This window comes from Gallus gallus, chromosome 39 (assembly GCF_016699485.2).
Source record: "Gallus gallus isolate bGalGal1 chromosome 39, bGalGal1.mat.broiler.GRCg7b, whole genome shotgun sequence".
NCBI lineage: Eukaryota > Metazoa > Chordata > Aves > Galliformes > Phasianidae > Gallus > Gallus gallus.
In genome coordinates, this window is record NC_052570.1 from 80,480 (window position 1) to 106,299 (window position 25,820).

The 25,820-nt window shown below is 63.4% G+C and overlaps 4 protein-coding genes across 6 annotated transcripts; 1 reads left to right on the forward strand and 3 right to left on the reverse strand.

Annotated features, from left to right (window-relative positions):
• Nucleotides 1–2,416: 2,416 nt before the first annotated feature.
• OTUB1 (OTU deubiquitinase, ubiquitin aldehyde binding 1) lies at nucleotides 2,417–7,531 on the reverse strand. The gene is made up of 7 exons (XM_001236781.7): nucleotides 7,451–7,531; nucleotides 6,554–6,615; nucleotides 6,367–6,465; nucleotides 5,338–5,456; nucleotides 5,170–5,254; nucleotides 4,131–4,325; nucleotides 2,417–3,070 (listed from the first exon to the last, which is right to left on the reverse strand). The coding sequence occupies exons 1-7, from the start codon at nucleotides 7,503–7,505 to the stop codon at nucleotides 2,873–2,875; spliced, it is 813 nt and encodes a 270-aa protein (XP_001236782.2). The 5' UTR covers nucleotides 7,506–7,531; the 3' UTR covers nucleotides 2,417–2,872.
• Nucleotides 7,532–8,026: 495 nt separating this feature from the next.
• COX8A (cytochrome c oxidase subunit 8A) lies at nucleotides 8,027–8,630 on the reverse strand. Its single transcript, XM_001235548.5, has 2 exons — nucleotides 8,301–8,630; nucleotides 8,027–8,221 (listed from the first exon to the last, which is right to left on the reverse strand). The coding sequence occupies exons 1-2, from the start codon at nucleotides 8,613–8,615 to the stop codon at nucleotides 8,126–8,128; spliced, it is 411 nt and encodes a 136-aa protein (XP_001235549.4). The 5' UTR covers nucleotides 8,616–8,630; the 3' UTR covers nucleotides 8,027–8,125.
• A 44-nt stretch (nucleotides 8,631–8,674) lies between these two features.
• NAA40 (N(alpha)-acetyltransferase 40, NatD catalytic subunit) lies at nucleotides 8,675–12,437 on the reverse strand. 3 transcript variants are annotated; one of them, XM_015272991.4, is made up of 9 exons: nucleotides 12,311–12,437; nucleotides 11,332–11,427; nucleotides 11,143–11,195; nucleotides 10,736–10,831; nucleotides 10,495–10,653; nucleotides 10,315–10,398; nucleotides 10,119–10,196; nucleotides 9,969–10,030; nucleotides 9,076–9,096 (listed from the first exon to the last, which is right to left on the reverse strand). In XM_015272991.4, exons 1-8 carry the CDS (start codon nucleotides 12,314–12,316, stop codon nucleotides 10,015–10,017), a joined length of 588 nt encoding a protein of 195 aa, XP_015128477.1. In that variant the 5' UTR covers nucleotides 12,317–12,437; the 3' UTR covers nucleotides 9,076–9,096; nucleotides 9,969–10,014. The 3 variants fall into 3 exon arrangements, with proteins under 3 accessions (XP_015128475.1, XP_015128476.1, XP_015128477.1); XM_015272989.4 differs by lacking the exon at nucleotides 9,969–10,030 and having other exon boundaries at nucleotides 8,675–9,096; XM_015272990.4 differs by lacking the exons at nucleotides 9,969–10,030; nucleotides 10,119–10,196 and having other exon boundaries at nucleotides 8,675–9,096.
• A 150-nt stretch (nucleotides 12,438–12,587) lies between these two features.
• SIPA1 (signal-induced proliferation-associated 1) lies at nucleotides 12,588–25,763 on the forward strand. Its single transcript, XM_046905102.1, is given in 21 exon segments — nucleotides 12,588–12,776; nucleotides 13,332–13,404; nucleotides 14,121–14,152; nucleotides 16,026–17,151; nucleotides 17,762–17,874; nucleotides 18,291–18,482; nucleotides 18,957–19,131; nucleotides 19,545–19,648; nucleotides 19,752–19,909; nucleotides 20,228–20,428; nucleotides 20,430–20,787; nucleotides 21,501–21,772; nucleotides 22,197–22,341; nucleotides 22,344–22,492; nucleotides 22,874–22,943; nucleotides 23,271–23,349; nucleotides 23,592–23,675; nucleotides 23,761–23,830; nucleotides 24,335–24,407; nucleotides 24,827–24,954; nucleotides 25,573–25,763. Coding segments are annotated over 18 exon segments (2,820 nt in total). The 5' UTR covers nucleotides 12,588–12,776; nucleotides 13,332–13,404; nucleotides 14,121–14,152; nucleotides 16,026–16,874; the 3' UTR covers nucleotides 25,745–25,763.
• The last annotated feature ends 57 nt before the right edge of the window (nucleotides 25,764–25,820 follow it).

Sequence of the window (25,820 nt, forward strand, 5' to 3'; positions counted from 1 at the left end):
GGCCGGGGGGGCCGCTGTGTTGTGGGGGAGAAACACGGAGGGAGGGGCTCGCACCGCCGCGTGCAACGCTCTCGTGCAAGGAGAGCTCTTGTGCAACGCACACACCCCCCCCTGCGGTGCACGCGGCCTCGTGCAAAGCCTGCCGTCGTGCAGCACGCCCCCTCGTGCGATGCACACCACCTGCTTTTGTGCAGCAGCCGCGTTCACGTGGTGCACACTCTCGTGCAACAACAGCTGCCATTGTGCAACGCACAGCCGCTGCAGTAGCTGCTCTTGTGCAACGCACGCCTCGTGCAGCGTGCACTCTGCAAGCATGCTGCCGTGCAGTAGTTATACTCGTGCAACAGACTTGTTGCATGAGAACCCTCTGCAACGCCTGCTGTTGCACGGCAGCCTCCCTCATGCGACACGCTCTCGTGCAACACACAGTCTGTGCAACGCCTGCTCCTGTGCAGTGACTGCCCTCGCGCAGTGCACACACAGCCTCGTGTAACAGCTCTCCCCGTGCAAGGATGCTTGTGCAACACACGCCTCCCTGCGACGCACAGCCTCGTGCAACACTCGCTCCCGTGCAACAGCCGCTGTTGTGCAACACAACACAGCCGTGAGATGCACACCCTCGTGCAACGCATGCCGCCGTGAGATGCCCGTCTGCGTGCAACACAGCCGTGCAATGCACGCTCTCTCTCACCCCCATGCACCTCACCCTTACATCTCCCCCTGCCCTCCATTCCCCCCCCCCCTGCACTAATTAGGCTCAGCGTTAACGAGCTTCTCCCCAGCCCCACACTAACGAAGCCCCACAAGGAACCCCCAGCCCTGAGGTGTGTGTGTGGGGGAGTGGTGCTAATTAGCAGCAGCTCATTAAGGACTTCATGCCCCCCCCCCCCCCAGGGATGCCCTTGCATCAGCCACGGCCTCTGGGGGGGGTGAACTGAGGCATGCCCCCCCCCAAGCTCCCCCAGCCCCCCTCCATCACAGAGCCTCCCCCATAATGGGACCCCCCCAACACGGAGACCCCCCCAACGTTATTCGCGCCCCCCCCCCCCCAGACACAGAATGTTCCCCCCCCCCTCCAAACCAACATATCGGGACCTGACCCCCAATATTGGGACCCCCCCCCCCCAAACTCCCTCCGTAGTTCTGCCCTCCCATTATCACCCCCCCATATCACAACCCCAATTATTGGTACCCCCCCCGTTATCAATACCCCTCCCCCCCCCCCCCAAAGCTCTCTGTCCCATTCCAGATTTTAGGGGAGTCCCACTTTGCCTGACCCCCCCCCAAGTTTCCCAATGGGGGGGGGGGGGGCTTTGGGGGGGTCATGGGATCGGGGGGGTGGGTTTCTCATGGCTTATGGGGGGGTCTCGGGGGGTGGGGGTGTCCCAGGTGCTCGGGGGGGTCCGAGAGGAGGGGGGCGGGGCCCTGGGTGGGGGGGGGGTCTCTATTGGCTGTAAGGAGGGGGGGATTCTCGGGGTGTTCTCGGGGGGGGGGGGGGGGGACGGAGGGGGGGAGAGGGAATGAAAGGGGGGGGATATGGGAGGGAGAGGGAATGGGGGGGAGGGCGCCGAGGCCTCGGAGCATCAATGGGGGAAGGGGGGGTCGGGGAGGACTTGGGGGGGGCGGGGAGGAAGTGGGGGGGGTTGGGAGGAGGGGGGAGGAGCGGGGGGGGGGCGCGGGGGTCCGTCGGTGTTGCCGGAGAGGGGGGGGTTGGGGGGGGGGGGGGGGGACACGGATATTCCCATCCATCCCCGCGGCGCCGAGCATCCCTGGGCGGGGGGGGGGGGGGGGGGGGGAATGAGGGGAATGGGGGCTCCGAGGGGGGACTCCGGAGGGGGGGGGGGAGGGGGGGGTCGTTACCGGGCCGGGCCGGGCGGAGCGGTGCGGGGCCGCTGCTGGCGGTGGCGGCGGCTGCGGGCGTGGGAGGGCGGCGGGCGGGGAGGGGGCGGTGCCGGGAGCCGGGATTGGGGGGGGGGGGGGGGGCTGCACCGGGGATCGCACGGGGACCAGAACGGCACGAGCTGTGCGCACGGCTTGCACGACGCATGGGGGGATGCGGCAAAGGGGCTCGCGATGAGTGTGACCCCCCCCTCCCCTCCCACCTCTGGGCAGTTGTGGGGATGTGGGGGGTAATTGGGGGGGTCCCAGCAGTCGGCAACACGCGTGCAAGGGGCCGTGCACGAGGAGTGTGCAGGGTGTGAGTTCACAGCGGGGTTTCACACGAGGACGTCTTGCACGAGCACCGCGTCTTGCACGAGAGCGCACTGTACGCATCTTCTTGCACGTGGATGCCTTGGAGGGATCGCTGCACCAGGACCACACTTTGCACAAGGTCTCCTTGCACCAGGACCCACCTGCCTCCTCTGCCCCAAACCCCCCCCAACCACTGTACCCCCCCAATAAACACGTGCACAACTGGGGGGGGCCACGTCTTTATTTGGAACCGAGGGGGGGGGAGGATGCACGAGGGCCGTGCAAGGGTGCACGGGGACTCGTGCAAGGCCCTGCAGGGCTCGTGCAAGGCCCACGTGAGGCTGCTGAAGACCCTGGAGGGTTGTGCAAGGCCTGACGGGGCCCTGCGGGACTCGTGCAAGGCCAGGCGTGGCCGTGCAAAGGCCTGTGAGACTCGTGTGAGGACCTCGCGGTGCCACGGGAAGCCACGCAGGGCCCCGCAGGCCTCGTGCAAGGCCCGAAGGAGCCGCGCACGGCCCAGGGGGACTCGTGCAAGGCTGGATGGGGCCGCGCACCACCACGGAGGACTCGTGCAAGAGCCTCGTGAGGCCACGGCGGGCCGCGCACGGCCCCGCAGGCCTCGTGCAAAGCCCCGCACGGCCCCCGGGGGGAATGGTGCGAGGCCGTGCGAGCGGCGCGGTCACTTGTAGAGGATGTCGTAGTGGCCGGGGCGGTAGAGGAGGCAGACGCGTGGCTGTGAGCCCTCGGGGAACACGTGGGGGTTGGTGGCACCGCCCTCACCCCGGTCCATGTATTCCACCAACACCGGCACCTGCAGCGCCCGCGCCAGCGCGATGATGTGGATGTGGTCGCTCTCCTTGCACATGGGCTCCACCTCCTGCCAGGGAGAAGGAGGGCTGTGCACAACGGGCGTGCGGGGGGGGGGCGTGCGAGGGTGGGAGAAGCTGTGCAGGAGGCGGTGGGGGGGGGTGGAGGGGGGTGCATGGTCGTGCAAGCCGTGCAGACGCGTGCAAGGGAAAGGCGAAGGGCATTTGGGGCAGTGGGGGGCGTGATAAAGTTGTGGCAGTCGTGCAAGGGGTGTTTAAGGCCGTGTAGTGCTGCTCAGAGTCGTGCAAGAGAAGTGCGAGGGGGGTTTGGGGGCAGTGCAAAGCCATGCCGGGTGGTGCAAATGGTGCTTTGGGCCGTGCAAGCTCTGTTTGAGCAAGCAAAAGCCCCACGAGAGCACGCACAAGGCAGTAGGTGTGCAAGCCCCACGTGAGGACACACAAGCCCCTCATAAGTGTGCACGAGCCCCGTGCAAGGCACCTCCAGCCCCCAGTGAGTGCACACGAGCGCTGTGCAAGGCGCCTCCAGTCCCCAGTGAGGGCACACAAGCCCCGTGCAAGGCCTCCCAGCCCCCTGTGAGTGTGCACAAGCCCCATGCAAGGCACCTCCAGCCCCCTGTGAGTGTACACAAGCCCCGTGCAAGGCCCCCCAGCCCCCTGTGAGTGTGCACAAGCCCCATGCAAGGCCCCCCAGCCCCCTGTGAGTGTGCACAAGCCCCATTCAAGGCCTCCCAGTCCCTTGTGAGTGTGCACAAGCCCCATGCAAGGCCCCCCCAGCCCTGTGAGTGTGCACAAGTCCTGTGCATGGCCCCCCCAGCCCCCAGTGAGTGCACATGAGCCCCGTGCAAGGCCCCCCAGCCCCCTGTGAGTGTGCACAAGCCCCATTCAAGGCCTCCCAGTCCCTTGTGAGTGTGCACAAGCCCCATGCAAGGCCCCCCCAGCCCCCTGTGAGTGTGCACAAGCCCCATGCAAGGCCCCCCCCAGCCCTGTGAGTGTGCACAAGTTCTGTGCATGGCCCCCCCAGCCCCCTGTGAGTGTGCACAAGCCCCATGCAAGGCCCACCAGCCCCCTGTGAGTGCACACGAGCCCCGTGCAAGGCCCCCCCCGGCCCACCTGCTGGCAGAACTCCTTGATGCTGCGCCCGCCCTCCAGGAACTGCTCGAAGAAGCGGCGGTGGCGCTGCAGGCAGCCCGAGGTGAGCAGGCGGAGGTAAACCACCAGGTAGTCCGAGGTGCTGGGCTCATTGAAGGCCGCCAGCAGCTCCGGCAGCGGCACGCCGCGCTCCACGCGCTCAATCAGCTCCATGAACTGCAGGGGGGCCACAAGAAGGGGGGGGTCACGGGGCTATGTGGGTCTGTATGGGGTCACGCGCGTGGCTGGGGGGTCCTGCGTGGGTTACACACGCTGTGGTGGAGTCACACACGTGATCGTGAAGTCACACGCATTCCCACGGCGTCATACGTGGGGTTATGTGTGTCACCGTGGGTCACATGGGGGGTTACACGTGTCACTGTGGGGTGACGAGGTGGGGGGTTGTGGGGTTATGTGGGTCTGTATGGGGTCACACGTGCGGTTGTGGGGTTACACACACTGTCGTGGGGTCACACGCATCATCATGGGCTCACAACGCATCACCATGAAGTCACACGTGTAACCGTGAGCTCACACATGGGGTTACACGCGTTGTCATGGGGTCATACGGGGCTTACGCATCGTTGTGCAGTCACATGCACAGCCACCGCGTCAGACGTGGCGTTACAGGTACTGCTATAGGGTCACACGTGTAACTGTGAGCTCATACACTGAGTTACACGCTCCGTCACGGGGTAACACGCGTTGTCACGGGGTTATACACCACATCACAGGGCCACGTGTCCCCACGGGGTCCTACAAGGGGTACACGGGCCATTGTGGGGTCGTCCATAGGGTTACACGCGCCGCCATGGGCTCATGCCAAGTGCTACGCACGTTGTGGGGTCATACGTGGGATCACGTGTGACCTTACGGGGTTACACGGGGACAGACCACAGCGACAGGAGAACACGCACGCTGGCGACACGGGGACACGCAGGACGTGCCGTGAGTGGGGTCACACCGCTGCCACGCAGCCCCCCCGGCCCACACCCCCAGCGACCCCCCCGATGTCCCCCACCGTGTTGTGGAAGTCCTCGATCGTGAACTCGGTGAAGCCCTGGGCCACCAACTCGTCCTTGCTGCGTGCCGAGATCTCCTTGAAGCTGTGGGACAAAGGGGTGGCACTGAGCGAAGGGTGGGGGGGTGGGGGGGACACGGGGGGGGATGTGGGGACAGCAGCACCCACCGCTGCAGCTCCTGGCTGTCCTCCAGCAGCGCCTCCAGGTGAGCGAAGCCGAAGGCGCGGTAGAAGCAGTTCCCATCCGGCCGCGTTTTGCGGATGTAGGAGTACTTCTGCAGGAGGTCCTGGGGACAGAGGGGACCCGAAAGGGACGTGAGGGGACAGAGGGGACGTGGGAGCGCTGGGGGTGTCAGGGGGACGGCAAAGGATGGGTCAGAGGGGCGTGGGGACATCAAGGGGACCCTGAGGGCAAGTGGAGGCGTGGAAGAGGGGGTGTGAAAACACACCAAAAGGAGACAGGGACATCGAGGGGACGTGGAGGCACCCAAAGGGATATGGGGACACCCAAAGGGGACACGAGGACATCCAAAGGGACACAGAGACCCCAAGGGGACATGAGGACACACCAAGGGGACGTGAGGACACGTCAGAAGGATGCGGGGACGCCAAGGGGACACGAGGACATCCAAAGGGATATGGAGACACCAAGGGGACACGAGGACATCCAAAGGGGACACGAGGACATGCTAAAGGGATGTAGGGACATTGAGGGGACACCAAAGGGACATGAAGAGACCCAGAGGGGACGTGAGGACAGCCTAGAGGACACCAGCACCCCCTGGGTGACGTGAGATCACCCCAAAGGGACATAGGAACACTCTGAAGGGGACACAGGGATTCACTAAAGCAATATGGAGACACCCCGAAGGGACACCGGGACAGCCTGGGGACACTTTAAAGGGACACAAAGACACCTTAAAGGGACACGGGGACACCCCGTGGGGATGTGGGGACGGGCTGGGGACACAGTGACACCCAAAACAGACACCAGGAACGTGCCAAGGGGACAGAACAGAGAGCCCAAAGGGACACGGGGATGCGAGGGTGCTCCAAACAGGGACAGAAGAGCTGAAAGGGGCTCTCAGGGCCACAGGGGTGCTGTGGGGACACCTCCAGCGCCATCCTGGTGTGTGCTGGTGTGTGTTGGTGTGTGCTGGTGTGTGTTGGTGTGTGCTGGTGTGCGCTGGTGCCCACCTTGATCTTCTGCTGGTAGATGTGGTCGTCCTGCGCGTACTCCTTGTACAGCACCGCCAGCTCCAGGCGCTCCGACACCAGCGGGTTCTGCACTGCGATCTGGGAGGGGTGCCGTAATTAACACGGGGGAGGGGGGGGGGGAGGTTAATTAATTAGTAGGGGGAGTTAATGAGTGGGGGAAACTCACCTCCTGCTGGATGCGGTCCTGCTGCGCCATGATGGCTTCGTCGTAGGCTAAGCAGTTCACTCCTGGGAGGGGGGGGGGAGGGGGATGTGGGGTTAGGGGAGCCCCAAAATAGGGGGAGGCCCTAATGGGGGTCATATGGGGAGTTCTGGGGGGTGTTGGCGTCCTGTGGGGGGGCTGGGGGGCTCTGAAGGGGGGACATCGGAGTGCTATGAGGGGTTTTGGGGAGCCATGGGGGTGTTTATGGGGGTCTGCAGGGAATACCGGGGTACTATGGGAGGCACTGGGGGATGTAGGGGGTGTGTGTGGGATACTGGGGTGCCACGGGGAGTATTGGGGGTTCCTAGGGGAGGTTGGGGCCTGTGGGGTATCAGTGGGGGGCACTGAGGTGCTATGGAGACCCTACAGGGAACCACGGGTGAGTCTATGGGGCGCTCTGGGGCCAAAATAAGCTCTCTGTGGGGCTGCAGTGGTTTTATATGGGGCTCTACAGGGTCTGTATGGGCCTCCATGTGGGGCTTTGAGGGCATCTATAGGGAGCTCTGGGGCCTCTACAGACACCTATAGGATCTCCGTAAGAGCCCATTTAGGGCTACAGAGTCGCAATATGGGGCCGTATGGAGAGCTCCGGGGGTTCTGCAGGGCTCCGTATGGGGTAATGGGAGCTCTATGCGGCTGCGTGAGGCTCTGCGGGGGCTCTTTAAGCTGCCATGGGTTCTCTGCAGCTCCCTGTGGAGCTCGGAGGGTCCCTGCGGGGTTCCGCGCGGCGCTCCGGACCGTGGGGCCCTCCGGGCGGATCCGACCGCACGGCGCAGGGCCGGGCCCGGGGGTCCCATGGAGGAGCTGCGGAGCTCCCGACCGCCGCGGGGCTCAGGGCCGGGCTCGGGGCTGCGCCGTTACCGTCCGCGTCGGGGCCGAGCGGCTCCGGCTGCTGCTGAGGGACCTCCGCCGCCATCTTCCGCCGCTGCCCCGCCCCGCACTGCTCTTCCGGGGCACCGGCGGCTGAGAAGAAGCACTTCCGGGGCAACGGCCGCCCCGCCGGAAGCGCGCTCTGAGTGACAGAACCCGCCCCTCGCAACCGCGGAGATGGAAGCCCCGCCCCTAGCAACCGCGGGGATAAAAGCCCCGCCCCCAGCCACGGAGCCCGCGCATGGCAACCAATGCAGCCCATGGCAACGGGCCCGCCCCCTAGCAACACGGAGAGTCCTTAGAGACGGGCTGGGATCCTGGCAACGGGGAACGCCCCTGGCAACCAGCCCGGCCCATAGCAACAGGAAACACCCCCAGCAACGTGATATTTCCCATAGCAACGGGACACGCCCCCTAGCAACCAATCCGGCCAACGACCGCCCCACGGGGGACGGCCCTCATCAACCGCCAAACATGCCCAAAGCTGCAGTGTGACGTCACATGATGACGTCAACCCCCTCAACACACACACACAAACACGCGTACAAAAATCGGAGAAGGCGGACGCGGCGTAAGCGGCCTTTATTGGGGAGGGGGCGCCCGTAGGCCCTGGTCCCGGAGAGGAGGTCCGCGGCGGCGCTGGTCCCAGAGCGGCGGGGGAGGGCTTCACTCCCGCTTCTTGTAGTCCTCGAGGTGCGACAGGACCCACGCGGCGGGGCCCAGGCAGGTGACAAACATGGCGAGCAGGCCCACGACGCTCTCCTGCGGGCACAGCGGCAGTCAGAACCTCAGAACCCTCTCTCCAAGGTCACCCCCTCCCCGAGCCGGCCCCAGAGCTCACCGCGGTGCCCAGAGGGTGCTGCGGCGGCCCCGAGACGATCCCGCGCGGGGCCGGGCCGGGGCGGGCGGCAGAGCGCAGAAGGGAGCGGGCGAAGCGTCCGAGGAGCGGCATGGTAGCAAGGATCTGTGCGAGGCGGAAGTGCAGCCGCACTTCCGGCGGAAATAGGGAGGTGGGAGCAGGGAACGATATCGCTCTGCCACTGGTTGAGAGGAACCGCTCCCCCAAAGCGCTCATTGGGGCAGAGCCCTGCGGGCCACGCCCCCTCAGCGCAAGCCACGCCCCCTGGCCCCCGCGGGGCCGAGCGCCGCGGGGCATGGCGGGAGGTTTCTTTCATTACTCGGAGCCACGTGCGCAGGGGACGCCGGGAAACGTAGTCCGATAGCACAAATTCTAGCTTTTTATTTGTAACATATAAACCAAAGCGACCAAAACCGAGAGAAACGGGTAAAATCCCTTCTTAATCCCCAAAGTGAGAGCCCCAGCCCCAGGCATGTGGGCAGGTGGGTCCTAAGGGTCACCCTATGATGGTGAATACTACCTGAAGGCCCCCAAAAACACGGAGGTGACAAACAGGGGAGTGCAGCCAGGTTGGCTGCCTGTCCTCGACGCAGAGCCAGTTTTGGGTGAAGATACGGTGGGTTTGGTTGTAGGGGCTCAGTGGCAGCAGGTGCCGCAGTGCCCAGCAGCAGGGAGTTGGTGTCCGTCACCGAATTTCGTCCTCCGGCTCAGGACCTCATAGGAGCAGTCGTCCCCACAGCAGCCCGAGACGCTGGGCGAGGAATCATCGATATCAAACCTGGAGGAGAAGGTCCAGGAGGTCAGCAGCGGTTCTGCATCACCCCCCGGGGCAGCTGCGGCCTTCTGGTATGGGGGAAAAGGAGGAGGGTGTGGAGCCGGGGGGGGTTCGGATTGAGGGAGTGAAGCGCTCGCGCCAGGAGAGGTCAGAGGGGCAAAAAGAAAAGCACCAAAGGGGTGAAAACCCGAAGCCAGGGGGTGAAAAGGGGGCTCAAAGCTCCCCAGAGGGGGTTAAAAAGCACCTGGAAGGGAAAAGGGCTTAAATCAACTTCCATAAGGGGAAAAAAAAGATTCTAAAAACCCTCAAAGGAAAAAAAAATGGGGAGCTAAAAACAAAGGGATAAAAAACCTAAAACCTTCAGAAAAGTGCTGAAGTCCCCCCAAAAAAGAGCTACAACGCCTCACCACAAAACAAACAAAACACAAAGCATGGAAGAGCTAAAATGAGTCCCAAAAAGTGGTCCTGAAAGCACCCAGAAGAGCTGCAAAGCCTCACAAAATGCGTTAAACCCAACCCCAGTTATGGGCCAAAGCACCTCAGCAGAGAGGGGCGAAAAATCCCCCCAAAAGGGGTAAAAGCTCTCACTAAAAACAGTCTTTAGAGCGACAACAAACAAAAAAGTCCCCCAGAACAGAGAAGAGTTAAGAAACCCCACTTAAAAAGAAGACAGCGGGTCAAAAAATCTTACCAAAAAAGCAGCAAAAAAAAAAAAAGAAAAAAGAAAAAGAAAAACCGTATCAGAAATGCACTGAAATCCCTCACCGCCTCAAAACCTGCACCAAAAAAAATGGGTCAAAAACCCTTTGAAAAGTTCTGGAAAGCCCCAAATCTGCCTCAAAACCCGCAGCAGGGGGGGGCCCCCACGCACCCACCTCTCATGGCTGCCGGCCCCGTGCCCGCCTGCCCCGGCCCACGCCCTCACGTCGCCAGCGCGCTGCAAGACAGACGTGGGGACACCACGTTATGGGAAGGGGAAAACGGGGCGAAAAGCGGCGATTTTGGGGGGGGGTTGTGGTGCTTACTGCAGCGCTTCTCGGAAGAACTGATAGGCGCCGTGGTTGTGCTTGAAGACCGTCAGCATCACTTTCTTCATCTGCGTGCTGCGAGGATGGGGACGGTCAGAGGGAAGAACGGTGTCGAAAAGACCCGTTTTCACCCCAGAAATGAGCGCGGGGGGTGCGCTGCTCCCAGCCCATAATGAGCCCCGTCCACCCTCACCTGTTGGCCACCAGCTGTAGGATCTGCAGGAGGAACTTGCCCAGCCCTCTGCGCCGCACTTGGCTTTCCAGCTGCACCTCGTAGCTGTAAGGACAGCCCAGCGCTGTTTTTGGGGCAAAACCGCCCCATTTTGGGCTACGTGGAGCAGCCCCATCCCAGCTCCATCCCAGCTCCACCTACCAGTACAGAACCTCATCCCCACACTCAACGTCGAAGCGGAAATGGGAGAAGGCAACGGGGCGGGCGCTGGGCTCGCGTGCGATCAGGAACCAGGCGCGCTCATCCGTCAGCTCATCGCGTTTCTCCCGGTCCTTCCAGCCCCATTCGCTCTGCTCATACCTGCAGGGAGACCGTGGGGGCCCTGAGGCAGCCATCCCAGAGTTTTTGGGGGGTGAGATCGGTGGGTTTCGGGTACGCTTACAGTGTCTGCATGTTGGTTTTGGTCAGCTCGAAGGCCCAATCAACCGTGGCTCGCTCCAGGCTGGCGACGCGTTTGCATTCGATGGAGACGTTGAGGCTGTGGGAGGAGGGAAAGGGTTGGAGCCGGGGGGGGCACTGGGAAAGGACCAGGAGAGAGCTGGAGACACTGGGTGGGCTTCAAGAAGACCGGGAGACGTTGGGATGGTGCTGGAAGAAGATTGCGGGGACCAAGGCAGAGACTGGGATGCAACCGGTAGAGAATAAGGGCTAAAAGGGGACTGGGAGGGAATGAGAGAGGATTGGGAGACAGCAGAAGAGGACTGAGGGGGACGGGGAAGCAGCAGGAGGCAAAGGGAAGGCACCGGGAAGGAACTGGAGCAGCTTGAGGGGGGACTGAGAGGCGCTCACCCATTGCGGTCGTATTTCTTGAACACCGGAAAGGCTTCGAGGGGATCTTCGAGCTGCAGCAGAGGAAAGAAAGCAAAGAGCCGCCCCAGAAACAGGTGCGGGGAAGCAGGAGGGGCCCACACAGCCACGGTGGGCATCTCACCCCCAACCCCCCCCCCCCCCCCCCGTTTTGACCCCAGTGATGCTCACTTTGTTGGCAGCCTCCACCTTGGCACACACAGCAGCCATGGCCGCGCGCTCCTCCAGGCGCTTCTGCTTCTTCTCCTTCGCTTTGCTCGACTTCCTCTGAGCAGGAAAGGGAAAGGTGGTTAAGGGTGTGCTTTATTAAGCCAACAAAACCCTGCCTCCATCCACCAGAACGCTTTTGTTACGAGAAAAGCCATAAGCAAGCAGCCCAGAAGAAGAACAGTGAGCAAAACCCACAGACAGCCTCAGCACGGGGGATTCGGCCCCAGGCCTCCTCGCAAATAAAGGGGTTTTCCAGAGAAAACAATGCTTTGATAGATGGGAGGTAGACAGAGAAGGAAAGGAGGAACCCCGGAATGCCAACAACCCCCTCAAAGGCTCCGAACTCATTGAGTTTCGGTGCCAAGGAGGGCTCCTGGGCTTCGTCTCCCCCAAAACGACACTGGAAAAGCCCTAAAGGAGAACAGCCCAGGGAGAACGCTGTGCTTTGTGGGGTGGGGGAGGTCAGCCCCACAGCGACCCCCGCTCTGGGGTCTCGGGGTGGTCCCACTGCAAACTGAGCTCACAGCCGGCTGGGATGGAGGCTCCAAATGCGCCCCTATGGGTTCATGTGGGGGCAAATGGAACTCACTGCACCCACAGACGGTGATTCGCCTTCATGGCCAGCTTGGCATTGCCCCCCGAAGCCCAGACCGCCACACACGGCCCCATAACCGCCCCCAAGGCCCCAATTTACCCCAGAAGGCCCCAGAAAGGCCCTAAAAGCACTCAGATACACCCCAGAGCCGCCAGGTCCCCCCAGAGAGGCCCCCAGACGGCCCACACTGCCCCCCCCAAGGCCCCAATTCACCTCAGAGGGCCCCGAGAAGCCCCCAACCCCTCACAGCCCCCCAGATCCCCTTGGAAAAGGCCTCAAACCGCTCCCACCCTCACTAAAACCACTCCGATCGGCCCTCGGCCCCCGACCCCCCTCCCCGCTCACCCCCATAGCTGCAGCTCCTCACGGCGCGGGGGCGCGCGGCCCACTGCCAGAGCGCCGCCGGGAGCGCGCCGTATATATAGGGGGGAGGGAGCGACCGAGCGGCCAACCGGGTACACTGCGCCTGCGCAAAGCCTCGCCCCGCCCATCCGCGCAGGCGCACTGAGGTGGGGGTGACGTCATCGCCGCGCACATGCGCCGTGCGGGCGGGGGCGGGGCTAACGGCCGTGCGCGTGGCGGCGGCATCGGGCGCGAAGGCGGGCGGGCGCTGATTGGCTGAGAGCGCCGAGGGCGGGAAGGCGGTGCGGCCACGCCCTTCGCTGTGGAGAGCCGCGCCCGGGTCCGCCCCACAGCCCGCGGCTGCCCCATAGCCGCCCCATATCCGCCCCATAGCTGCCTCAGAGCCGCCCTATAGCCGCCCCATGGTGGCATAGGGATCCACCCCTGTGCTCCACGGCGCCCCATAGCGGTGAGTGGGGAGAAATGGGGTGTGGGGGCAGCTCCTTGTGGTGGGGGTTCGGGGGTTCGGGATGAGGGATTGGGCCCTGTGGGTCTCCCTCGGCCCTAAAGTACCCTCTTGGACCCCCTAAGTGCCCTGTATGGGCTCCTAAGTGCCCTATATGGGCTCCTAACTACTCTATGTGGGCTCCTAATTGCCCCATGTGGGCCTCTATGTGTTCTATATGGGCCCCTAACTGCCATATGTGGGCCCCTAACTGCCCTATATGGGCTCCCAGCTGCCCCATGGCTTCCCAGCCACCCTATAAACACCCTGGCAGTTAAAAAGCCCTGTGAGTCCCCCAGCCCCACAGTGGGACTGAGCCCTATGGAACCCCATAAGCCCTATGGGCTCCAGGCTCTACAATGAGTCTGACCCTATGTCTCCTGTAGGTTCCTGTGGGTCTCTGTGGGTCCATATATCTCTTATAAGTCCAATGGGTGCTTGTGTTTCCAATAGACTGCAATAGGTCCTATGGGTGTCTGTATGTTCTAGGTCTTTACAGGCCCCTATGGGTCCCTATAGGTCTCTATGGGTCTCTGTGCCTCGTTTAGATCCCTATCAGTCACTACATCTGCTATAGATCACTATGGATACTGTGAGTTCCTATGTGTCATACAGGTCCTTATAGGTCCCTGTGGGTCCTTTGGGTCCCTGTGTGTTCGATAGGTCGTTATAGGTTTCTATGGGTCCTATGGATCTCTAGGGGTCATATAGATCCCTATGGGCCTCTATGGGTCCTAGGGGACCCTGTGTATCCTATAGGTCCCTATGGGTCCTTTGGGTTCTATTTGTTTTCTGCAGATTCTTATAGCTCTTTATAGGTCTCTATAGGTCTCTATAGGTCCTTGTGGGTATGTACGTGTCTTATAGGTCTTTATAGGTGTCTATGGGTCTGTATGTGTTTTATGGGTCCCTATAAATCACTGTGGAGTTTTGTGTTTTCCATAGATCTCTATGGGTCTTTATGTTTTCTATAGGGTCCTACGGGTCTCTGTGTTTCCTGTGGGTCTCCATGGGTCCCTATGGGTGCTATGATCTCTATGGGGGGGGAGAGGACAATTATATTTCATCCCTTTTATCCCTCCGCGCCGGGTGGGGCCGCTGTGCTCTCCTGGGGGGGTCCCGGATATGGGGTGGGGGGGGAGAAATGGGGAGGGCACTGAAAGGAAGGGGAAGGGCGGGGGCACCGGTGGGGAGGGGGGGCAGAGAGGGAGGTGGGGGGGAAGTGCGGCCTCTTCCATTGCAGCGCTGCAGTGGGGACAGAGCGGTGTCCCCCCAAAAAATTGGACTCCCTCCCTCCCCCCCCCAAAGCTGAGCGCTGCGGACTGCCCCGTGGTGCTGAGGTAGGACGCTATTGCCCCCCCTTACACAATTGGGACCCCCCACTCCACGTTTCCCCCCCCCCACATACACCAGGACACCTCTGTGTCGTCGTCCCCCCACAGTATGGTGACCACCACCCCTTCCCTTGCCCCCCCCCTCCCTTGCACCATTGCACCCCCTTGCATGTATCCCCTCACACCCCCTGGGGGGACCCATCTCTGCCTCCCCCCCCTGTAGGGACCCCTCTGTGACCCCCTTGTCCAATTGGGGCTCCCCCCCTTGCACCATGGATTCCCCCCCATTTACCCTCCCATACGTACCCCTTTGTGTTGTCGTCCCCCCCCCAAATAAATGGGATGAAAAGCGGTTGTGTGGAAAAGGGGGCGGGGGGGGAGATTGCTTTGCACGAGGGTTGCACGAGGGTTTTGCACGAGGAGGGGTTGTGTGTCGGGTGGGCTTTGCGCACACAGTTGATATGGGGGGGTGTGCATGGGGGCTTTGCACGGCGTTTTCCACGCTGGGGGGGGCTTTGCACGAGCAGCGTGCGCCGGGAGTTTGTTTGCACGGGGAGGTCACAATGGCGTTGCAGAATGTTTTTGCATGGGGATGGTGTGGCTGGGCTTTGCACGAGCGTTTTGCACGAGGAGAGCTGCGCACAGCTTGGTTTTGCACAAGTGTTTTGCACGAGGGCTGCGCATGGCTTGCTTTGCACAAGGATTGTGCGTTGGTGTTGCGCCGCGTTGTTTTGCACGGGGAGGGGTGGTGTTTCATGACGGTTGTGCACCACAGGCTTTGCACGAGTGTGTTGCACTGGGGTTGCACATCTCGCATGCACACATAGGGGTTGTGCACAAGTGCCTTGCACAAGGGTCGTGCAGTGGGTTTTGCACGAGGGCTTTGCACAGCGGGGCTTTGCACAGGGGTTGTGCACAGCAGGCTTTGCACCAGTGCGTTGCATTGGGGGGCTTTGCACAGCGGCCGCTTTGCACGGGGGTTTTGCATGGGGGGGGGGGGGGGTCCGGATGTGGAGCCGGAAGTTGGGGGGGAAGCGGACGTGGGTCTGAGGGGGGGGGGGAAGTGGGAGCCGTGGGGGGGGGGGACGACACGACAGGATGCGTGAGGTCACAAGGGGTCACGAGGGCGGCAGCGACCTTTGGGGTGGGGGGGAGGGGGGGTTCTCGGGGTGGGGGGACACACGGAGACCCCCCCCCCCATCCCGTGCACACTTTGTAGTGTGTTTCAGGATGGAGGGGGCAGCGCTTCCCGTCTGCCCGGAAACCGCCGGCGTCAGCCAGGCCCCGCCCCCTCCCGGCCCCATAGTGACACCCCCCCCCCCCCAGCCCCATAGGGCCTCCGCCACCCCATAGATCCTCCAACGGCCCCATAATGCCCCCTCTCACCCCATAGACCCCCTCCCCAAAAAGGACCCCCCCTCCCCAGCCCCATAAGTCCTCTCTGGCCCTATACGATCCCCCCCCTAGCCCCATATCTGCCCCCACCCCCCCAGCCCCATAGGGCCCTCCCTGGTCTCATAGAGCCTCTCTGGTCCCATAGCCCCCTCCCCCACCTGCCCCATAGAGACCTTCCGTCTCGACAGGGCCCCCCCAGTTCCATAGACCTCCCCCCCACCCCCAAAAGAAGCCCCTCCTCTCCCTCCTCATAGCCCCCCCTCCCCTCCCCCGACCCCTGAGAACCCCCCAGGTTTGGTTTCCCCATCCGGATTTGGGGCTCTGACTCCCCCGATAAAATGGGTGGGGGGTTGGAGATGGATGAATGAGGGGGGGTCAGGTTGGGGGCAGCCCCAATTTGGGGTATTGGGGACCAAAGGAATAGGGAGGGGGGGGAGGTCGGGACGTGAGGGACCCCCGCTGACCCCCCCACCGCCCCCCCCAGGTTTCGTCGCCTCCGAAGGACAGCAGCGGCCGCAGCCCCCGCCTCCCCCCCATTCACTGCGTTCCCCTCTTTGAGACCGCCCCGAGGGGAGGGGGGCGTGGGAAAAAGGGGCGGAGCCTCCGCCCGCGCGGGAGAGATCTCTCAGCCAATCGAAGAGAAGGAGCGGTTCCCACGGTTCCATTGATGAAAAAAGGCGAAGAGGGACCTTTCCTTGGAAGCCCTCCCCGGCGGAGGGGGGGGCTGTTAAACTTGGGGGGGGGCTCAGTGTGAGAGAGGGAGGGTCCCAAAGGGTATCAGTGTGACTGGGGGGTGGGGGTCCCAAAAGGCTCAGTGTAATTTGAGGGAGGGGGGGAACCTTAAAAGGTTCGTAGAAGTGAGGGGGGGGTGGGGGGGGTCCCGAAGGGGTTCATTACAATTTTATAGTCGGGGGGGTCCCGAAGCCGGGGGGTGGGGAGGGTGTCATGCAATCCGACGATCTCTTCCTCCGCAAAATGCGGGGGGGTCCCTCCCACTGCCGCCCCCCGCCCCCCCCCCACAACCCTCCAACGCAGCAGCAGTGAGGCCGCTTTGGGGACCCCCCCCTCCCCCCGTGCCCGCACCCACAGTCACGAGGAAACCTCCCCAGGAGGGGGGGGCGGCCCCCGCCGCTTCCGGGACCCTTTGGTGCTGTTGGGTTTGGGGGGTGGGGAGGCGGCGGGGGGGGGTCCCGAGGTTTTCCCCCGCCCCCCCTGGCCCCATTTCGTGGCCCATTACGACGTTCAGAGCATTGTATTCGATCCTTTTGAAACCCCCCCGGACCCCCCCGGCACTTCGGGGGCTTCGGCCGCTCATTTGGACCCTCCCCCCGAAATGGGGGACCCCCCCGAATTCGGGACCCCCCCTCACCCCCCCCCCGATGCGGAGGACGTGTTGGTGCTGAGCTGCCCCCGTTTCATATGTGAGGTAGGGGGGGAAAAGGAGGAGGGGTTGGGGACCTCCCCCCGGAATGACCCCCCCGGCCTCGGCTACATCCCCAATGCGGCTGTAGCGGTCCTGGAGGAGCCCCCCCCCGGGGAGAGACCCCCCCACGCCATCGAGCACTGCGATGGGGGGGCCGGGTTCTACCGCAAGTACTTCTATGGGAAAGGTGAGGGGGGGGTGGGGGGGGCACTGAGTGTGGGGGGAGGGGGACTGTAGGGATGTGGGGGGGACATTGGGGACATTGTGTGGATGGGGGGGGACACAGTGGGGGGGGCACTGAGGACATTGGGTGGGTGTGGAGGGGACATTGGATGTGTGGGGGGAACATGCGGACATTGTGGGCGTGGGGGGGCACTGTATGTATTGGGAGGCATTATGTGGGGGGGACATGGGGACATTATATGGGTGTGGGGGGGACACTGTGGGTCTGGGGAGGACATGGGGAGATTGCATGGATGGGGGGGACATTGCATGGACACATTGTGTGTGGGGGGTGGGGACATTGGTGTGGGGGGGGACATGGGGACATTGTGTGGGCGTGGGGAGGGGGGGGGTGGCAGTGTGGGTCCCGGGGGGGGCAATGTGTGGACGTGGGGGGAGATGACACTGCATGGTTCTGGGGGTTGGGGAAACATGGGGATATTGGTTGGGTGGGGGGGGACGCATTATGGTCCCATGGTGATGTTGTATGGTGACTCTGTGGTGCCAAGAGGACACTGTGGGGGGGGGGGGGGGGTCCTCTGACCCATGTTGTGTCATTCCCCCCCCCCATTTAGAGCACCTGAACTTCCTGGGTGAAGATGAGCGGTGGGGTCCCATGGCAGTGTCAGTGCGGCGCGAGGAGCGCGGGCTGCGCGTCCTGCATCGCGTCATCGTGCGCACCGGGCAGGTGGGGGGGGCAGTATAGGGGGGGGCAACGTGTGTGTGTGTGTGGGGGGGGGGAGGGCACGTCCTGCATCGCGTCATTGTGCACACCGGGCAGGTGGGGGGGGGTCAGGGAGGGATAATGTATGGGGGGGAAAGGGGGGTCCCTCGCTTGGATTCCCCCCATTTTGGGACCTAATCCTGTTCTGGGACCCCCTCCATTCTGTGACACCCCCCCCTCTCTGGGACCTCCCCCCATTTTGGGACCCCCCCGCACTCCTTCTGGAACCCCCTCTAGGACCCCCCCACATTTTGGGACCTTCCTCATTTTGCCCCCTCCCGCCCCCCTCTGGAACCCTGTCCTCCCTTGGGACCCCCTCCATGTGGCCCCCCCATTTTGTGACCCCTCCCCCATTTTATGCTCCCCCCTCTCTATCATAGTTGCGTGCTCTCCGTGCCTCAGTGCTGGAGGAGGCACTGCCCCCCCACGTCCGCCCCCCCGGATCCAGGGGAGGGGTCCCCCCCCGGCGCCTCCTGGAGCTGCTGCTCCCTGGGGGGGGGGCGCAGGTGCTGCGTTTGGCCGACCCCTCCCCCACTGTGCCCGACACGCTGCTCAAAGTGGACGAGCAAGGGGTGAGTGGACGAGGAGGGGGGTTGCACGAGGGCGGGGTTTGCACAAGAGTGGGGTTTGCATGAGGGTGGAGTTTCCATTGGACCAGAGGTCTTGCACAAGAAAAGGCCTTATACGAGGCTGCGCCTTGCATGAGGGCAGGCCTTGCACGAGGACAAACTTCACACGAGCAAGGCCATGCACAGGGGCAGGCCTCACATGAGGTCACCCTTTGCACGTGGCAGCACCTTGCATGAGGCCACCCCTCACATGAGGCCCTTGCACGAGGCTGCTCCTCACACGAGGCAGCCCACTGCATGAGGCCCTTGCACGAGGCAGCCCATTGCACGAGACCACCCCTTGCATGAGGCTGTTCCTCTCACGAGGCCACTCACACAAAGCCTCCCCTCACGCAAGGACACCCCTCACACAAGGCCGTTGCACGAGGCCACTCCTTGCACGAGGCCACTGCACGAGGCCATTTTGCACGCCCTTAGGTGTGCCTGCAGCGCAAGGTGGGGGTGCTGTACTGCCGGGGGGGGCAGAGCTCAGAGGAGGAGATGTACAACAACGAGAGTGCAGAGCCCCCCTTCCAGGAGTTCCTGGCACTGCTGGGCACGCGTGTGAGGCTGCGTGGCTTCCGGCACTACCGGGCACAGCTGGACACCAAGAGTGAGGGGGGGGGAGGGGGGGTTATGGGGGGGTGAGGGGTGATAGGGGGGATGGGGGCTGAGGCGGACATGGGAGGTGATGGGATGTGGGGGAGGGGAGGCATGAGGGGTGATGGGGGGCTGGGGGTATAGGGAGTGGGGGGTTATGAGGGGTTGATGGGAAGTGTGTGGGGGGGGGAGAATGGGGAGTGAGAGGTTATGGGTGGTTTTGGGGGCAGGGGGTGGGGGGTGATGGGGTGGGGACATGGGGTGTGATGGGGCTAATGGAAGGTGTTTGGGGGAGAGGGGAATGGGGGTATGGAATGGGATATATATGGATATGGGCTATGGGGTGGGCGCTGTGGGGTGGGGGTTATGGGCTATGGGGTGGAGGATGTGGGGCTCTGGGGCCATGGGGACGGCTGTGCCCCACAGCTGACTCGACGGGGACGCATTCGCTCTACACCACCTACCACGGCTATGAGGTGATGTTCCACGTCAGTACCATGCTGCCCTTCACCCCCACCAACCCCCAGCAGGTCCGTGGGGCTCAGGCTGTGTATGGGGAAGGTGGTCGGGCACATCTATGGGATGCCGAACCCACCCCATATAACCCCCCCACCCCACTCTTCCCCACGGCAGCTCCTGCGGAAGCGGCACATCGGGAACGACATCGTCACCATCATCTTCCAGGAGCCCGGGGCGCTGCCCTTCTCCCCCCGCGCCATCCGCTCCCACTTCCAGCACGTCTTCATCGTTGTGCGAGTGCACCAACCCTGCACGCCCCACACGTCCTACAGGTGGGGCTCCCGTGGGGGGCGGGGGGTGGGGTGTTCCTATGGGATGGCAATGTAGGGCTGGGGTGTCTCTATAGGGTGTCCCTGTGGGGCTGGGGGGTCCCCGTGGGGTGTCCCTGTGGGGCTGGGGGGTCCCTGTGGGGTTGGGGTGTTCCTATAGAGTGTCCTTATGGGGCTGGGGTTGTCCCTATGAGGCTGGGGTGTCAATGTGGGGCTGGGGTATCCCTTTGGGCTGTCCCCATCCGGGTGGCTACACCTCGGGCTCCCCGCCGCCCAAGTCTCCGCCTCCCCCCTCACCCACCCCCCCTTCCCCCATAACAGCGTCGCAGTGACCCGCTCGGATGACACCCCTCCCTTCGGCCCCCCCATCGCCGTGGGGCAGCGCTTCCCCCGAGGCCCCCAACTCCGCCATTTCCTTTTGGCCAAAGCCATCAATGGCGAAAATGCCGCCTCCCGGGGGGGCCGCCTGGGGGCCATGGCCGCCCGCACCCGCCACCAATACCTCCGCGAACTCGCCCGCTCCCACGCCAACGGACCCCCCCCCCGCCGCCCCCACCCGCGGCCTCCCGGTTCTGGGGGTCCGCCGGAGGGTGGGGGTCACCGTCGGGGGCGATGCGGTGGTTGGGGGGGCGTTGGTGTGGGGGGCGAAGGCGTGGGTTGGGCAGGGGGGGGAGGAGACGGCGTGTTTGTTGGGGGTGGCGGCGGAGCGGGTGGTCCTGGTGACCCCCCAGGAGGGGCGGGTGCTGCTGAGCGCTGCCTGCCGAGACGTTCTGGGCTGGGCCTACGTGGAGGGAGGAGTCGAGATCTTCTATGGGGCGGGGGAGAGCGTGGGGCTGAGGCTGCCCCATGGAGAGGCCGAGCAGGTGGTGGCCAGGCTGCAGGTGGGTGTGTGGGGAGGGGGTAAAAGGGTGGGGTTGGGGGGTGATGGGGGGTTGGGTTCTGCGCTGGGTTCCATGTTGGGTTCCATGTTGGGTTCCATGTTGGGTTTCATGTTGGGTTCTCCATGTTGGGTTCCATGTTGGGCTCTCCATGTTGGGTTCTCCATGTTGGGTTCCATGTTGGGTTCCATGTTGGGTTCTCCATGTTGGGTTTCATGTTAGGTTCCATGTTGGGTTCTCCATGTTGGGTTCCATGTTGGGTTCCATGTTGGGTTCCATGTTGGGTTCTCCATGTTGGGTTCCATGTTGGATTCTCCATGCTGGGTTCCATGCTGGGTTCCATGTTGGGTTCTCCATGTTGGGTTCCACGTTGGGTTCCATGTTGGGTTCTCCATGCTGGGTTCCATGTTGGGTTCTCTATGTTGGGTTCCACGTTGGGTTCCCCATTGGGTTCCATAATGGGTTCTACGTTGGGTTCCCCATGTCGTGTTCCCCATTGGATTCCATGTCAGGTTCCCCTTTGGGTTCTCCATGTTGGGTTCTCTATTGGGTTCCATATTGGGCTCCCCATTGGGTTCCATGTTGGGTTCTGTGTTGTGTTCCCCACGGGGTTCTGTGTTGGGTTCCCCATTGTGTTCCCATTGTGTCCCATGTCGGGTTCCCCATTGGGTTCCCCATTGGTTCCCACTGTGCCCCACATTGGGTCCCCCCCGCAGGCGGTGACGCGCGGCTGTGAGGTTCTGGAGCTGTCGTTGCCCCGCGGTGCCGGGGGCCGTTTGGGGTTCCGGATCGCCAGGGACGGTGTGGTGACGTCAGTGCAGCGCTTCTCCTTCGCCGAAGTGGGGGGGCTGCGCCGGGGGGCGCGAGTGCTGCGTGTGGCTCACAGCCCCCTCCCCAACCTCACCCCGCAGACACTGCGGGCGCTGCTGCGGGGACCCAAAGCTGTGCTCACCATTCTGCCCCCAGACCGAGACGGGAGGCCCCGAAGGTGGGGAGGGGGGGGGGAGGGATAGGGGGTGATATGGGGGCCTGGAGGATGGGGGGGGATGTGGGGCCATTGGGGGACGTAGGTGATATGGGGACATTTTGGGGGGGGGGACATGGGTGATATGGGGACATTTTGGGGGAGGGACATGGGGTGATATGGGGACATGGGGATGTGGGGTGATATGGGGATGTTGGGGGGGTGTGGGGTGGGGTATAGGTGGGCCAGAGGTGGGATGGGGGGGCTGTGGGGGGACACGGGGATAGGAGGTGATATGGGGGGAATGGGAGTGGGGTGGGGACTTATGGGGGGTGTGGGGATATTGGGGGTGGGAGATGGAGGTGACGTGGTGGGGGCACGGAGGTGATATGGGGACATGGGGGGGCGGACACGGCAGTGACACCCCCTATGTGTCCCCCCCCCTCAGGAGCTTCTCGGAGCTGTACGCCCGTTCCCTGGAGCAGGGCCAGGCTGGGGGGAGGGGCTCCGGGGGGGGGGACATCGGGGACAGCAGCAGTGACAGCGACAGCGATGGCAGTGAGGCAGCAGAGCAGCGGGGGGGGGGAGGGGGGGGCAGCTCAGCCTGGGGGTGGGGGTGGGGGGGGGGCTGCGCCCCGACACTCTGCGGCTGCTGCGCTCCTTAGAGCTGCCTGAGAGCCCCCCCCTGCCACAGAGCCCCCCCCCCGCACTGAGTCCCACCCGCCAGCAGAGCCCCCCCCAGGGGTGAGTAGCCCCCCACCCCTTATTCCCCCCCCATTATAGCTCCCCCATTATAACCCCCCCCCATTATAGACCCCCCAGTCTCTCCATAGCCCCCCCCAACCTTTATTGCCTCCCCCTTATAGTCCCCGTTCACCCCTTATCCCCCCCCCAATTACATCCCCCCTCCCTGCGTTAAATCTGTGGAACCCCCCCCATTTAACTTCCTCCCCCACCCCCCATATAAACCATCTGGGACCCCCCCCCCATTCCTTGGGACCCCCCCTCCTCATATAGCCCCCCCATATAATCCCCCCCATAGCCCCCTGCAACCCTCCCCATATAAATCCCCCCCCCCAGTAAATCCCCCCTATATAAAACCCCTCTGCTCCCGACCCCCCACAGGCCCCCCCTGGCTGACCCCACACCTGACCTCCTGCTGCCCCACCACAGCCCCCCCCCCCACAGGGATATGGTGAGTGCCCCCCCCCCATATCCCCCAACGTGACTCCCCATGTCTCCATATCCCCCCCAAGTCCCACCCCATGTCCCCGTGTGACCCCCCCCGTGTGTGTCCCCTTGATCCCCCCCACCATCCCCCATGTGACCACCTCCCAACATCCCTATATCCCCCCCATATCCCCCCCCAATGACTCTATATCCTCCTATCCCCCCAGTTCTGTGTCCCTATATACCCCCCCATTCTATGTCCCCATGTCCCCCCCACATGTTCCCCCCCCCCCCCCCCACAATGTCCCCATGTGCCCCCCCGGTGTCCCCACGTTCCCCCCCCTACTTACAGGGTGACCTCGGGTACCCTCTGCCCCCCCCCGAGGACGGAGTCCCCCCAGACCCCACACTGAGGCATTCGCCAGGCAAAGGTCAGTGACCCCAAAGTGACCCCAGTGTGTCCCCATAATGACCCCATATTGACAGCATGGTGACCCCAAAGTGACCCCATGTTGACCTCGAAGTGACCCCACTATGACCCCAATGTGTCCCCATAGTGACCCCAAACTGACCCCACCACGGGGCTGTCCCTATGGGGGTGTCCCTATGGAGGTGTCCCTATGGAGGTGTCCCTATGGGGGTATCATTATGGGATGTCCTTTCCCCCCCCCAGCCCCCCCGGAGGATGAGGAGTGGGATTCCATCTCCCGCGTGGCAGCCGCCTGCAGTGGAGTTCTGGAGGCGTTGGCACGAGAGGGTGAGAAGGGGGGGTCCGGGGGGGGTCCCATGGGTTGGGGTCTCACCCCCACCCCCCCAACTCCTTCTGTTCCATTAACAAATAGGGCAGCAGCTTCGGGACCCCCTCGGCCCCACAGCCACCCCAGCGCTGAGCCCTTCGGGGGCTGAGGATGAGTATGGAGGGGGGGGGGCTTAGGGGGGCATATAGAGGGTCCTGGGGGGGATCTAAGGGGGTTCCTGGGGGGGATCTCAGGAGATGGGGGGGGGGGGCCCTGGGGGGGAGGTACAGGGGGTCCTTGGGGGAGGTAAGGGGGTCTGGGGGGGTCTTTTAGCAGGTCTGGGGGTCCTGGGGGGGATCTGGGAGGGTAGGGGGGTGCAGTATGGGGGTCCTGGGGGGAGGTCTTAGGGGATTTGGGGGGGTATAGGGGGTCCTGGGGGGGTCTTAGGGGATTTGGGGGGGCATAGGGGGTCCTAGGGGGGTATGGGGGCCCTGGGGGGGCATGGGGGGTCCTGAGGAGGGTCTTAGGGAGTATGGGGGTATAGGGGGTCCTTGGAGGGGGGGGAAGGGGCAGAGATGGGGGTCTGTGAAGGTCTGGAGGGTTATGGGGGTCTTGGGGGGGGGTCTGGGGGCAATGGGGGGTCTCAAAGCCCCACTCTTCCCCCCCCCCCCCTCCAAAGGCCCCGGACGCTGTCAGAAAAAGTGTCGCAGTTGGAGGTGATGCTGAAGCAGCTGAGGGGGGAGCTGCAGGAGGTGCGGCCTGGGGGGGCGCTGTGGGGTGCTATGGGGCACTATGAGGTGCTTTGGAGGGAGACTGTGGGGTGCTATGGGGTGCTATGGGGCAACGTGGGATGCTATGGGGCACTATGATGTGCTTTGGAGGGGCACTGTGGAGTGCTGTGGGGCACCATGGGACCCAATGGAGCACTATGGGGTGCTATGGGGCACTATAGGGTGCTATGGGACACACTATAGAGTGCTATGGGGCGCTATGGGGCACACTACTGGAGACTATGGAGCACTATGGGGCACTATGGAGCACTATGGGGCACTATGGGGCACACTATGGAGCACCATGGGGCACTATGGGGGACTATTGGGTGCTATGGGGCACACTATGGGGGACTGTGGAGCACTATGGGGCGCTATGGGGCACGGCGGCATCCCCACAGGAGCAGGAGGCGAAGGCGCGGCTGCGGGCGGAGCTGCGGACACTGCGGCGCAGCAACCGCCGGCTGCAACGTGAGCACGAGGATGCGGCCGCACGACTGCGCCGTGTCACACAACTGTTGCACGAGGACCCCCCCGCGTCCCCCCCCGACACACCCCCGGGGACCCCTCCTCCTTAATGGGACCCCGTGCACGCGTGTGTGCAAGCACTCGTGCAGGAGGCCTTGCACCATTATGGTGCACGGGGGCTTGCACCACAGTGGTGCACGTTGGTGTCTCGGGTGCTCCACGTACATGCACCCCCTCCCCAGTGCACTGTCATCCATGCTGATGTGCTCACTCCTGTCTTGCACACTTGGGTGTACCATAGCTGTGCACACCCACACACTCACCCCCCACTGCACTCATTTGTGTTCTCACCCCCTTGCACACTCATGCCGTGTGCACCTGCCCTTGCACACTCCTACACATTTATGCCTTTATCCTTGCACACTTCCCATCTTGTGCACTCACCTCCTTCTATGCTCACCCTTGCACACTCGCATGCACACCCCTTGCACACTCACTCTTGCACACTCACACCCCATGGACTCCCATTGCACACTCACCCCACACACACCGTACACACTCCCCTCGCACACCCACTCCCTGTGCACCCCCACTTGCACACTCCCTGCACACTTACATCTCATGCACTCATCCTTGCATGCTCACTGCACACTCACATCTTGTGCACACTCCCCTCATGCACCCCCACACATTCCCTTGCACACACAACATACACTCCCCATGCACACTGCCCTTGCACACTCACAACTCATGCCCCCCTCTCTTTGCACATGGCCCCTCCTGGTGTACTCATGCCCCCTCCTTGCATGCACACTCCCTTGCACACTCACACTCATGGCCCCCCCCAATAAAGCACCATCCGCCACCTCAGGGATTTTAGGTTCAGAATGTGGGATTTTGGGGTCCGGATGTGGGATTTGGGGGCTC